Source organism: Halichoeres trimaculatus, unplaced genomic scaffold (assembly GCF_033239565.1).
Source record: "Halichoeres trimaculatus isolate MK-OKI-2021-1 unplaced genomic scaffold, fHalTri1.1 fHalTri1_scaffold_8, whole genome shotgun sequence".
Classification (NCBI taxonomy): Eukaryota; Metazoa; Chordata; class Actinopteri; order Labriformes; family Labridae; genus Halichoeres; species Halichoeres trimaculatus.
In genome coordinates this window covers 10,275,886-10,288,157 of record NW_027437186.1, presented here as the reverse complement: position 1 = coordinate 10,288,157, position 12,272 = coordinate 10,275,886, and the positions used below count along the sequence as shown (strand labels likewise).

The 12,272-nt window shown below is 40.9% G+C and overlaps 1 protein-coding gene across 1 annotated transcript in view; it reads left to right on the top strand.

Moving 5' to 3' along the window:
• Positions 1-12,272, top strand: part of ttc7a (tetratricopeptide repeat domain 7A) — a 68,553-nt gene that overhangs the window by 39,203 nt on the left and 17,078 nt on the right. The window contains exons 16-19 of the mRNA XM_074676349.1: positions 1,072-1,188; positions 2,742-2,854; positions 4,246-4,380; positions 11,517-11,719. Of these exons, the coding sequence (XP_074532450.1) occupies positions 1,072-1,188; positions 2,742-2,854; positions 4,246-4,380; positions 11,517-11,719 (568 nt within the window). The remainder of the gene's footprint in view (positions 1-1,071; positions 1,189-2,741; positions 2,855-4,245; positions 4,381-11,516; positions 11,720-12,272) is intronic.

Below are 12,272 nucleotides of genomic sequence, written 5' to 3'. Positions count from 1 at the left end.
CACACAAACACACACACTCATCAGAGACTCCCACATCACTTAACCAGTTGTCTTCAACTAAAAGGGCCGAGCAGAAACACTCTATGGTCTCCACTCAACCACCACTCCACTCAAACACGCACACACACACACACACACACACACACACACACACACACACACACACACACACACACACACACACACACACACACGGATCTTGTTGGTGATTATCTTTACCCGCCCTCTGTAACCATTGATCCTTCTGAGGCTTAGTTTGCAGCATCAGTGCGATGTTTGAGTGTTAGTGCTGCAGACTCTGGAACAAAGACAGGACAGTGTGCATGAGTAATAATAGGAGTAATAATTATGAAATCTATCTGATTTTATAAAGAGGCAAGGCAGCACAGGCTGCTTTGTAATTGAGAAATTGCATGAAGTAAGTTTATCTTGATGACTTAGTACTTTCCTTTGGCTTTAAAGGATAAGTTTGGTTTATACAGCTTTTACATTGTTTATAGAATGAAATAGAACAAAATACTCACCCAGAAAGCTTTCCTGATCCAAGCAGAGCTTCGGGAGATATCTAGATCCAAAATCGTGCAGTGGACGTCCGTATGATGGGATCCATTGGGGCATAGACAGCGCCGCTCCTTAAAACTACATTAATCGTCCAAAAACTCATGTTTTTCACCAATATTCCATCATGGTCTGCTCCGAGATAGTTCATGTTGCAGTCTGTGTCACTCCAGACAGCGCTGTGTGGCTGTAATGACCTCTGAACTGACGAAGACTTTGTGTGCAGTACTCTCTGGAGAGCTGACTCCTTTCTTTGAGGGACAAACGTAAACAAAGTCTTCGTCAGTGCAGAAGTAGACCATTTAGGACACAACCTTTGTCTAAACTAAACTTTTCTTGCGCTCAAAGTTTAATTTCTACACAGGTACACTCTTTTGGTGTTTATTTGATTTATTAAATGGGTTAATGTATTCATGGATTGTGTGTGTGTGTGTGTGTGTGTGTGTGTGTGTGTGTGTGTGTGTGTGTGTGTGTGTGTGTGTGTGTGTGTGTTTGTTTGTTTGTTCCTTACAGTCTGCTGTTCACCAAGGTGAAGCTTGAGGAGGTCCTCTTTGGCCCGGCTGTGGCCCTGCAGACTTGTGAGGAGATGCTGCAGAGCTGGCAGGTCCGCTACGACGTCAGCCGCTCCAGGTGCGTCTGAGCCTGATCCCTGTTAGCTCATTTAACATTAAAATCCTCTCACAGTTTTAATTTCACATATTTCACACCACATCACAAGGTAACAGAAAGCACTAAATGGTGATGACAGGTTTTATGGTGATATATTTTTATGTGCTTGGATGTTGCTTCATTAAAAAGTTAACAGGTTCAAAGAAACTGACTTTTCTGTCTCTTTAACATATATATATATATATATACATATATATATATAGACGTCATTTATGTCTGACGGCTGGCAGTATGAAGCTCTCTGCTCTGAAAACGGCTGGCAGGGAATGAGTTAAGCTAGTAGTAAAGTAGTATTCCTTTATCCTTATACCTGATTCATACAACTTTGAGTACTTTGTCGTCACCAGAGCCTGTGGTCACGTCCAGCCATTTGCGATGAACTGTTTGTACTAATAATTAAAAGAAAAGAAAAAAAAAGAAAATAAAAGATTCCCGTTATTATGTAAGGTCAGGTTAACACCCAATGGAGCATTGACCATAGACCCCACCAATACAGGCACTAACGGCAGGATTACCACACCTGTTTTAAAGATGGCGGACGTCATGCTCATGGATTACTGTTAAAGATGTTATATGTGAGGAGAAGGGATGTTTAGGCTAATTGTTATTGTAATGACTGCAAACAGGCCCAGGTCTTCACACTCTGCTTATAGCTGTTGCAGACAGCTGCAGCCAAAATGAAATGCAGGTGTAAAAAAAGCCACATTACACCTGCATCACACCTCTACATTCATGTACCTGGCTGTGAACACTGACTGTCAGTATGCTGCTATTTTTACACTAAATCTTATCATGAATGCATTAGTGTATCTGTGCGCCTGCTTATTTGCTTGTTGTTTTTCTATATTTACTAAAACAATACAGAATGGCCTGGGTTATAATGTTCTCTTGACCCTTGATTTTTACTCTTTTCTGTTCTTATTGTAATTCCTTTGAGTTAAATACTGCAGCTTACTTTGTGGCTTCCAAATATGACTCTTTGGATTACCTTTTAGTGTACGTTTTGAACTCATAGCTCTCTTTTGGTCAGTTAATAACAGAGCTTTAATTAAATTTGCTGATTGTGTGCTGTCAGATTTCACATTTTCTGACTTCTGATTGGGTAACAAGGGTCAAATTAGAAAATAGTTTGGCAATTACTTGAAAACAGCTTTTCAGGTTGTTGCGAAAGTGAAGGCTGCTTATTAAACCTCAACACAAGTGGACTTTTTTCTCTTCATACAACACTCCCTGACCTCAGCATCACAAAAAGACTAGTCAAGGGGCAGCATCAAGAAATTATGATAAAGAAGAGCCCAGATAGACATATTTGAGCATTATCAGGCAGTGTTCAAAAAGTCTGCTCAAAGAAGATGCAGAATAAACATTGAGCATTTATTCTTTAATACATCGGGTTTTATGTTCTTGTGCATTTTTGAGTGTTTGTCGGATTTCTTTTTATATTTTTCCAGTATTTACAGCATGTGTGTGTGTGTATGTGTGTCTGGGCCTTTTTGTATCTGTGTGTGTTGCAGTGAGACAGATGACAGCAGCAGTATACCGATGGCTGAGAGGGTGGAGGTCAGCCCCGGAGCCAGGAAACAATCCATCCACCTCACCCTGCCGGACTTCCAGGACGCCTCCACAGGTCAGATCTCTTTCAGGTTTAATCATTTCTAATATTAAAGGGCTCGCTCCTTTGGACCAAAACATGCAGCTTAATTTATTATTCATCAGTCAAATACATCCCTCCTTTCTCTGCTTCGTGGGTCAATATCACTGGGAAAGGGGCGGTGTAGGTCAGCCCTGATCTCCCCTCATCTGACCTGGTGTGGATTAAAATATGTTTGCCATTCTGAGCCAAAAAGAGGACAAATGCTTGTGTGTGTGGGTGTGTGTGACTCACCTTAACACCTTTGTCTCTATCATCATCATCATCCGGCTGTCCATCGAGCTCCACTCGTCTATCCTCAGCCTAAAACTATCAAAACTTTTTCTTGAGTAAATCAGTAAACTAAGAGTGTCAGTTGAATTTTAATGTTGTGTCTCTTATATTTTGGCTTAAGAAGTGGTTTCTCTTTAATATCTGGAGCATGTTGAATAATTCAATAAACCACTATTGCAAGAACCTCCTGCTGCTGGCTGAAGAAAGTGTTTTGACTTGAAAATGTCTGAATTTATAAAAACTATCATAGACACAGCATTCAGTCTCTGTATCAGAAATGCTGCTTGAATTTCACATCACTGCACTTTGCTTTTATGAGTCACGCCATCGTGCGTCACTACGTAAATGGTCAAACACCAGAGGCAGCATGAGCCTGCAGTTTCTAGATCACTTAATTTTATATCCTTTATAAAGTGATAATTAAAAACATAAAAGGGAAGTCGCAACTTTCAAACCTTAAAGCTGCTGTGAGGAATGTTTGGTGTGTAAGTTACAGTGCCCCCTATGGACAAAGATGTTTATTTATTTACAAAGAAATCTCAACCTGCTTTCAATAACCTGCAGTCAAATTAACTCAGCACTAAAAGTCAATCAATTTTGCTTAAATTAGGAACCAATCAGTACTCTGTGGGTACCAGAAGTTTAACGCAACAGTCAAAAGCAAACAGAGTAAGCTGTTTGGCATTGGTAGAGAAGGTTTGGCAGTTTTCTTTCATGCTCTGCTGCTGATACTCTGAATGTGTCTTCCTTTCAAATGTGACACCATGTAAAGGTACAGGCTTTCTAACAGTCTAAGATTCATTGCACAAAAATCTGTTTTTTTATTTGCAAGTCATGAAGAAGCATCACTCTCAATTTCTGACAGTTTCATAACAAGTTAAAAACTCCTCAGATTGGCTTTAAGTGACTCGCTTTGATCAAATTTTAGGGAAATTGAAAATATAGGTACTCCAAAACAGCAATTTACTGTATGAAATACAGAATGCAAATTCACAACCTGACTTGGTGCTTTTGCAGAATTTTAAATTTCAATGTGTGCAAATATTTAACCGTACCACAGTCTGTATTACATATCCCTATGCCTCTTTTCTCAGGTTCCCCGTGCCCATCATTAGTTGCTGCTTCTCGTCTGGAGGCGGCGCTCTCCGAGGTGTCTGACCTCAGCTCCACTCGACGCCAAGGACCCATGTACATCTGGACCATGCTGGAACGGATCTGGCTGCAGGCTGGTGAGACAACAAATCACAATTTAACACAGATGTAGTTTAACAAGCATGAGGTTAGGGGACCAAAGGAGCTGGGGGCGGGGCACAAAAACCACATGTAACACACTTGACCACACACGGTAACACAGATGACATGGTAACATGGTTGACAGGACAAACTTGTCTCTACAACATCATATTTTGTGATGGGTAACACGTTTTTTTCTCCATTTTTGGCACTTGTGCTTTCTGCAGACCTTGATCATGGCACCACCTGACCTTAATCACCTCATATGTCGGTACATTTTCGTCACTGTTTTTTTTTTTTTTTTTAACATCTATAGTAAGAACACCAGAAAATGTTGGTAACACAGTTGACGAACATTTAAAGCGCCCCATGTACAGACAATCATTCTGAAGAAATTTCTATAAGGAGAAGTTAAAAATATGCAATACTATCTTCATGGCTCCCACCAAAAAGGATGTAACTTTAATTGAAGTCATGTGACTTTGGAGCAAACCATTGCTGATTTATAGGCCTTTTTTCAATGGGTACCACAGTTGACGTTGATTTCTTCGACACACACAGAATGAATCATTTTATCCGTGAATTATTAAAATAGTTTTTAAAACACCTTTGTCATATTTTAATAATTATTTTGAACAAATACTGAAAACAATATTCACAAACATGTAGTGTTAATTTTGAAGAGCAAACTTGACGTGAAAAATCGGACAGCACAAAAACTCCAAACTCCAAACCATGATTCGCATTTTGTGCTAAATAAATTATGGAACCTGTTCACTTTCTGCATTAAATAAAAGTGTAATATTACCCAAATGACCCACTGTAAAAATTGTTCATTGCTTGAAATCAATTCTTAGTAAAATTGATAAGTATATCCCATGGACATGAATTGACCCCTAATTATAGTATCACTCAACAGCTACTGCCTGTCACTGAAACAGATCACGCCCCTGATCATGCATACACCCAAAGTTTAACTTGAGTAGGTGAATACTCAAAGAGAAATGACTTGTAGAGACCATAACTGTTTTTATCCCAGGCCATAAACATGTTTAGCTAACATGGGGTCATATGGGGATCATCTGGAGCAAACACCAAGTGGACACTCATGGAACTGCAGCTGTTGTGCACTTCCTTATTGTCTTTTTACTTTAGCTCCCATGTTTCTGTTTGTCATAGCACATACTGTCATGACCACAGACAGATCATTTGTCATCAGTCACCCAGTCACAAATCCAGATCAAAGCTGATTTTTCTGTAGGGGTATTACTCCTCAGTGAAAATATTCTCATAGCTGACTGTTCATCCTAACTGACCTGCTTTCGAGCTCAGCTGGGTTTCAGTCTCCATGGGGAGTGTATATTTATTTTTATTCAATGATGGGAGAGCACATTTTTCAGCAGTGCAGTCACAGAGTTTCACTTCTGGTCACTGTTATCTGAAACGCTGGAGATTCTGTGTCGTAACATCAGGGAAACTATTACACAACAGAACAGTTCCTGCTACAGATGACATATTTTTAACTATGTATGTGTAAATTACACTTTTTTAATGTGACTGCAGCTGTTGTCTGTTCCTTCACAAAGACAAACATGTTCATCTACAGACTGGGTGAAACCAACACATAGCTTCTGTGTTATGCTTTACCTGCATACATGTGGCCTCTGTGCTATTAAGGGCAGAACGGCAGTGATGCATGCACTTATTACTTCCAGCCCTGCAGCCTCAGTCTGACTGTGGAAGGAGCTCAGCACAAACAAACCCCTTCCCTCCTCTCAGCTGCAGAGTGTGAGGATGCATGAGAACAGGAATCCATACAGCATCCCAGTGATGCAACCAGCATACCAGTGTGTGACAGTTCAGGCCAGGATGGGAGGGATGGGGGCAGGGGGAGGGGTCAGGGCCCCTGTGGCTTTACTGTAATCCGAGGGTTATTTTTTACATCCCACCTCTGAACCCTGCTTCTTCCTCGCTGAGAAATTTGAAAACACACACTAATCTGCATTAAACTCTGTGTGACCAGGGGTGTGTCCTGTAACTCAGAGCCAGACAGAGATTTGTTTTTTTCTTTCCTTCCCAGCATTCTTCTTCTCATCGGTCATTTCCTTCCTCAATTTCACATCCATCTCGGGCCACAAATATACACACTTTGAAAAGGGTACACCTACAGGCATGTCAATGGGAGTAAAACAAGTGGAAATACTGAGCCATAAAACTAAGACATCAAATGACAACAAATGACAGGCATACAAAGACACAAAAAACAGGAAAGGAGTTTAAAAAGGATGTGAATCATAGTAAAAACAGGAACAAATTCTGAAGGCAATGTCAGATAACTTCCTGGGATTTACCACTGTGAAGCCTCTGTATACTGAACACTGTCATCATTCTTTTCAAGACAAGGGAGGTAGAGCTGGGGTGTCAACAAGAATCAATTTCAACCTGAATCTAAAGCTGCGTTTCCACCAAGCAGTCTGGTTCAGATCAGTACAGTTTGGTACAGCTTGGTTAAACTCGGTCCTGTTTGCGTTTCAACAGCCAAACGTGCCCCTGTGTGGTAGGCGGTGTGTAAGCCGGATGCCGACAGCCGCATCAGTAACATAAGACCGTGATGCCATAGCAGCGCAACAGTGTACCCTAATAAATTCAACGAAGAAGAAAAATGCGACACAGTAAACAAAGAGCATAGATGGAAGACATGCAGCATTTCGTCCTCTCTGTGACTGGCGTGTAGCTCTTTGACATTAAGTGGAATCAAAATTTGTTTCAGAGAAGACTGTGTGCCTTCAGGACAAATACAGCCACTGTTGCATGGCAAGTGGCGATACTTTTGACCAATCAACGGTCTGCAGTGTTGTAGCTCCACCTTCCGAGATCGGATCGGTTTTGTCTGGCACCCCTACAGAAGGGTCCCAAAAACTGGGACAGCTCGTCTCGATTATTTGGAGATCTGTCCCAGGGTTAGTCAGTGAAAACGCTGTAGAATGTATGCCATTCCGAGACAAACCAAACTGAACTGCTTGGTTGAAATAGGGCTTAAATCATTGTCTTGGGAATGAGCTTGCTAACCTTTCAGATTAACAGAAGCTCAAAAAAGCTACTGGACTTATAGCTTGCCCACTTAAATACCCAGAGAGGTTGACTCACAACCATGTGACTTAAAAGAATTGGTCTTCTCTTCACTTTCATTCACAACCTCAGCTGATTTGGCAGACAGCTTGTAGGATCCACTTGTAACTTAAGATAACCACGCCCCTTAACTGTAGGACACAATAAAATCAAGCAGATGAATATTAAGAAATAAACCACAGGCTGTGGAAGTGGTTATTTCAGACTGTGGTCGGTGAGCAAAGGGAAGAGTTAGTGGTCTGCTCCAGGGCCAAAGCTAATTCTAACTTGGGGCTAACCCCAGCACACTTAACCAGTCAGCATGCAGGCAATAAGTAACACACGCCAATCCAGCTTGTCTCCTGAAGAGTTGCAGCTTTGTTTATATACGCACAGAAATGTGACTTTTCAGGTATCATTTTTGTTTTTAACATCTGCCACTACCTCTTGCTCTCCATAGTGCTCATGTTTCCAAACATACGCACACACCCTAACTGCTCTCACTGTCACATACTCTACACACCACGCTTACCCACGCAGCTATAGGAATACATCTTGATAGGGGGCGAGTAATAAAACGGCTCGATGGAGAATGACTCACTTTTGGAGCTAGGTTCAAGTGAAGACTGAGGGGACTGCAGTTTTTTCTACATTTTTTCACTTCCTGCATCATCATTGAATCACCTCTGACTGTATCCTCCTAAGACCCAGTATACACATGTCAGGACATGCCTCTTCATTTAAAAAAAAAAACTTTGACCTATCAGCTACAATAGGTATTAGGAATGGGTACCTTTCACTTTTGAAACGATATGGTACCAATGCCCGGTACTTGGCAATCTGTACAGGTACTCAATGGTACCAATTTTTCAGTACTTTTTTGTGTTAATGTGGTAAACAACATCAATTTGTTTAATAATGAGATATAATTTTTTTTCATTTTAACATATTTATTTCTTAATATATGAACTTGCAATGTTGTGTTCATGTCCAGCATGGAAAATCACCTGCTCCTTCACTTCCTCACAGTCACAAGGATGTGTTTAGGTACCTATAATGGCACCTTTTGATTCTATGTGACTCAGTACCCAGTAGTTTAAGCAGAATTCGGTCTGTACCTATAAAAGTACCTAATTTGGTACCCATCCCTATTAGCTACACTGCCCACATCATCTTGTGATGATATAACATTAAGTCCATTTCAGTGAAAAAACATTGTACTCATGTACAGTGACACTGATAACTTACTGTTAACTGATAACACAATAAACACACTAATAACCATAACTTCCTGCACAAAGACCAAGTTAAGTTATTATACTAACTAGGTCTTACTAATCCCAAATAGCAAAGAGAAATAAAAAATGCACACTAGACAAAAGCTCGGGTCTCAGGAGGGTACATTGAAAAGACAACGTGCTTCCATCTCCTACAAGTGCAAAATGAGACACCAAAAGACTGTTTAACAGGTTCAATTTATGGATGAAACACCAATAAAACCCCAAGTCATTACAACCCAAAGCAGAACTTCTTCTCATGTGGATTTGAGGCAGGAACAGTCATGACTATGTAAAGTTCAATGACTCATGTGTTGGTGTTTGATGCGTTTTCTCTCATCCCCTGCTTTGCTAATCCTGCGAAGAAGGCTGCAGGAGCCACTTATCAATCATCTTTTAATATCCAATAACAAATTTAGACTGTTTCATACCCTGTTTAAATTAATTTATTTATTAAGTAGGATTTATGGCCATTGCTGCATCCAGTCACTAGAGCACTCTAAAGGATCTGGCCTTATTTGTGATAGTTTTTTTCATAGTATTAAGTTAGTAATTTGGTGTTAGCGGTGGGCGTCAAGCAGCATTGTGCAGATTAGCTCTGGAACTTAAGAAATTTTCTGGAGGTGTGTTTAGAAAGTCCAGTGAAATGAGCATCAACTTCCTGAGAAAAATGTATGAAGTGCTTCTGTCTATACCTGTGCAGTATTTCTTTCATGGATTAACCAGTGAACATATCAATGGGCTGTTCACATGTTTGCTCTGACCTGACCATGTTACCAAGAGCTCAGGTGAGCAGCAGGGAACGATGTTACATAGCCTGAGCGCGCTCACTGAATCATTTCCCCTTAAAGCTATGAAAGAAACCTAAAGGCCGGAAATGACTCTCTTTCATCTCAGTGTAGGCTCATTGTTTTCCCATCTGTGCTTCACACAGGTAAACAAACACACACATGGACTCATACAGCTTTCAGGAGCAGACAGTGTACACACACCCACTGGCTCTCTCTCTCTCTCTCTCACACACACACACACACACAGAGGATGCAGAGTTTCTCTCTCTGGAGGTTGTTGACCTGGCGTCCACTCCTGACAGTGGTTGTTAGCCCCCTGTGTCGGCACCCTTTCTAGATATTGGTCAGCTCCAGCCTTGAGGGCGGGTCCTTAATCTCTGTGTCGTTGTCTTATTGGAGGAGAGCTTGATGAAGGCGTAATACTCTGTGTCTGTGTGTGTCTGGGGTTTGTCCTCAGCAGCACAGAGAGGCTGCCTCAGTGTGTGATGTCCATATTTAGGCATGACTTTCAGGACTTCCCAGGCACCGCATCAACTCTCACTCTCTTTTATCCTGTGTTTGTGTGTGTGTGTGTCTGTGTGTGTGTCTATCCAAGTGTAGTGTTTGTTTCTTTTCTCTCTGTGTAGTTTACATTTCAATATAGAGCTGCTGAACTCTTACTTTGGTCATCTCTGTCACTCTCATACTTCACACCTGTGTCCTCATAGGTGGACACTCATATCTCAATCTTGGTACCAGGGAAAATGATAAATGCCCTTTAAGACAGTCATTCCCAAAGTCTGGGTCCTGACCCAAAGGTGGGTCGCCAGAGATTTTTTATGGGTCACCAAATTAGTTTTCAAAATGTTTACATGAAATTCATGCTTTCCTTAACCAGAGTTTCCCCTCACCAATTTGTTTACTGATGATTGGCTCCTCACACTGTCACAGCTGGTTATGTTTTCATTGTGAAGGGTCATCGCCACAACGTTTACTGTAACTGGAAACATGAAACTGTTTTTTAAAAGTCTGCCATGAGCTGGCGCTGTCAAAAAACCAAAGCCAAACCACTGTATGTTTTCATGCTGTTTTACAGCACTCAGAGAAAAACACTGTCACTGTGTCACCATCACACATATGAAAGAGCTGACTCATTGATAACTTTGATTGCTAGTTTCCAAAAGAAAGATGTGAAGTCAGATTCAAAACCCCTTTGAGTTTGAAAGAGCAAAATCATTTCTGGATCTTGGTTAGACACCGGCTGCAGAAACAGGGCTGTTACAGCTTGTTACAGCTGTGCAGTAGCGTCACACTGAAAAAGAGGCATGGACAGATGCTGTTACCTTTGCTTACCTTGCTATTACCTTTGGATAAACATTGCATCTTAATATGTTGTCCTTAATATCACATGACTGGGATACAATTCTGAAAAGCAAGCAGGCTAACCCATATACTAAAAATGCAAGTATTTTTAGAGCGTAAGCCTAATAAAGTTGTAATGCATTTGTTGAATATGTTAGGCCTGTTGGCTGGTACAAAAGATGTAAGATGATGCAGAAACATGATTAAAGAACCCTTTTTATCCTGTCAATTGGTTTACAGATTGGACATATTTTGGATTGGGTTGCCATCGCTTGTTTCCCTCAAAAATTGGGTCACCTGAAAAAAAGTTTGGGAAAGACTGCTATAAGAGAAACGCTGATGTGAATATTTGTTGTAATGTTTGTAGTTAGCTCAGGGTTCAAGTGTAGCCTTGCATATTTATTGTGCTATACTGTAATATCATATATGTTAAAGTGCTTAGTGTTGAGTTTTCTATTCTGTTCAGGTGCAGATTATTATTATTAAACAGTGTGTGAACATTTAACAAAACGCTTGAGCTCAAAGAGGTCATCATGTTGCTCTACCTTTTTCCTTTATTATCTCATGTGTCTTTTTCTTACCCTCTCATCTCTTCTTCACTTCTTCCTAATTCAGGTGAGTTGTTCATGGCTGACAGTCGTCTGAAGGAAGCCCAGTTCTGCATCGCTGAGGCCAGCGCGCTCTTTCCAAACTCTCACTCGGTGCTGCTGCAGCGGGGATGCCTGGCAGAGCTGAGAGGTCAACTGGACGAAGCTAAGGGCCTGTATGACGAGGCGCTCGCCATCCACCCCACAGGAGAGAGCATCCTCGTGCACATGGTGAGAGACACAGACTGCTTTACAGGCTGATGAATGAATCGACACACATCATGCATGGATATTATTTGAAAATGCTTTGCTGGTGAGATTGAAGTGATGAAAGAAGCAGACTTAACATGTGCATAAACTCCTGAGAAACCTAAATATTAGGTAACAGATATTTTGTTTTTTTAGCAAAGTTTTTAAGAAGGGTCATTCTTAGCACCATAACAAGATTTTAAAGGATGTTGTCAAACCTAAAGGTAATTAGAGAAATGCCTTCATCAGCTAATATTAGCTTACAGACAGTTTCTCCTTTTAGTAACTTCTTTGGGATGTGTTTGTCTTTCAAATGTCACTCAATTTTTGGTTGTCTTAAATGGTCCCTTTCAGACCAAGAACATATATTCCAGCAGATGGTGTTTGCATTATTTCATGAAACAGAAATGGTTAGCCTGGCCTAAGGTTAAGGTGGGTACACACTACAGGATAATCGGGCTGATTTTTGTCCTGATCTCCCCCTTACCATCAAAGCCAGCAAAGGCCCGATTGTCAAATGAGATCATGTGTGATT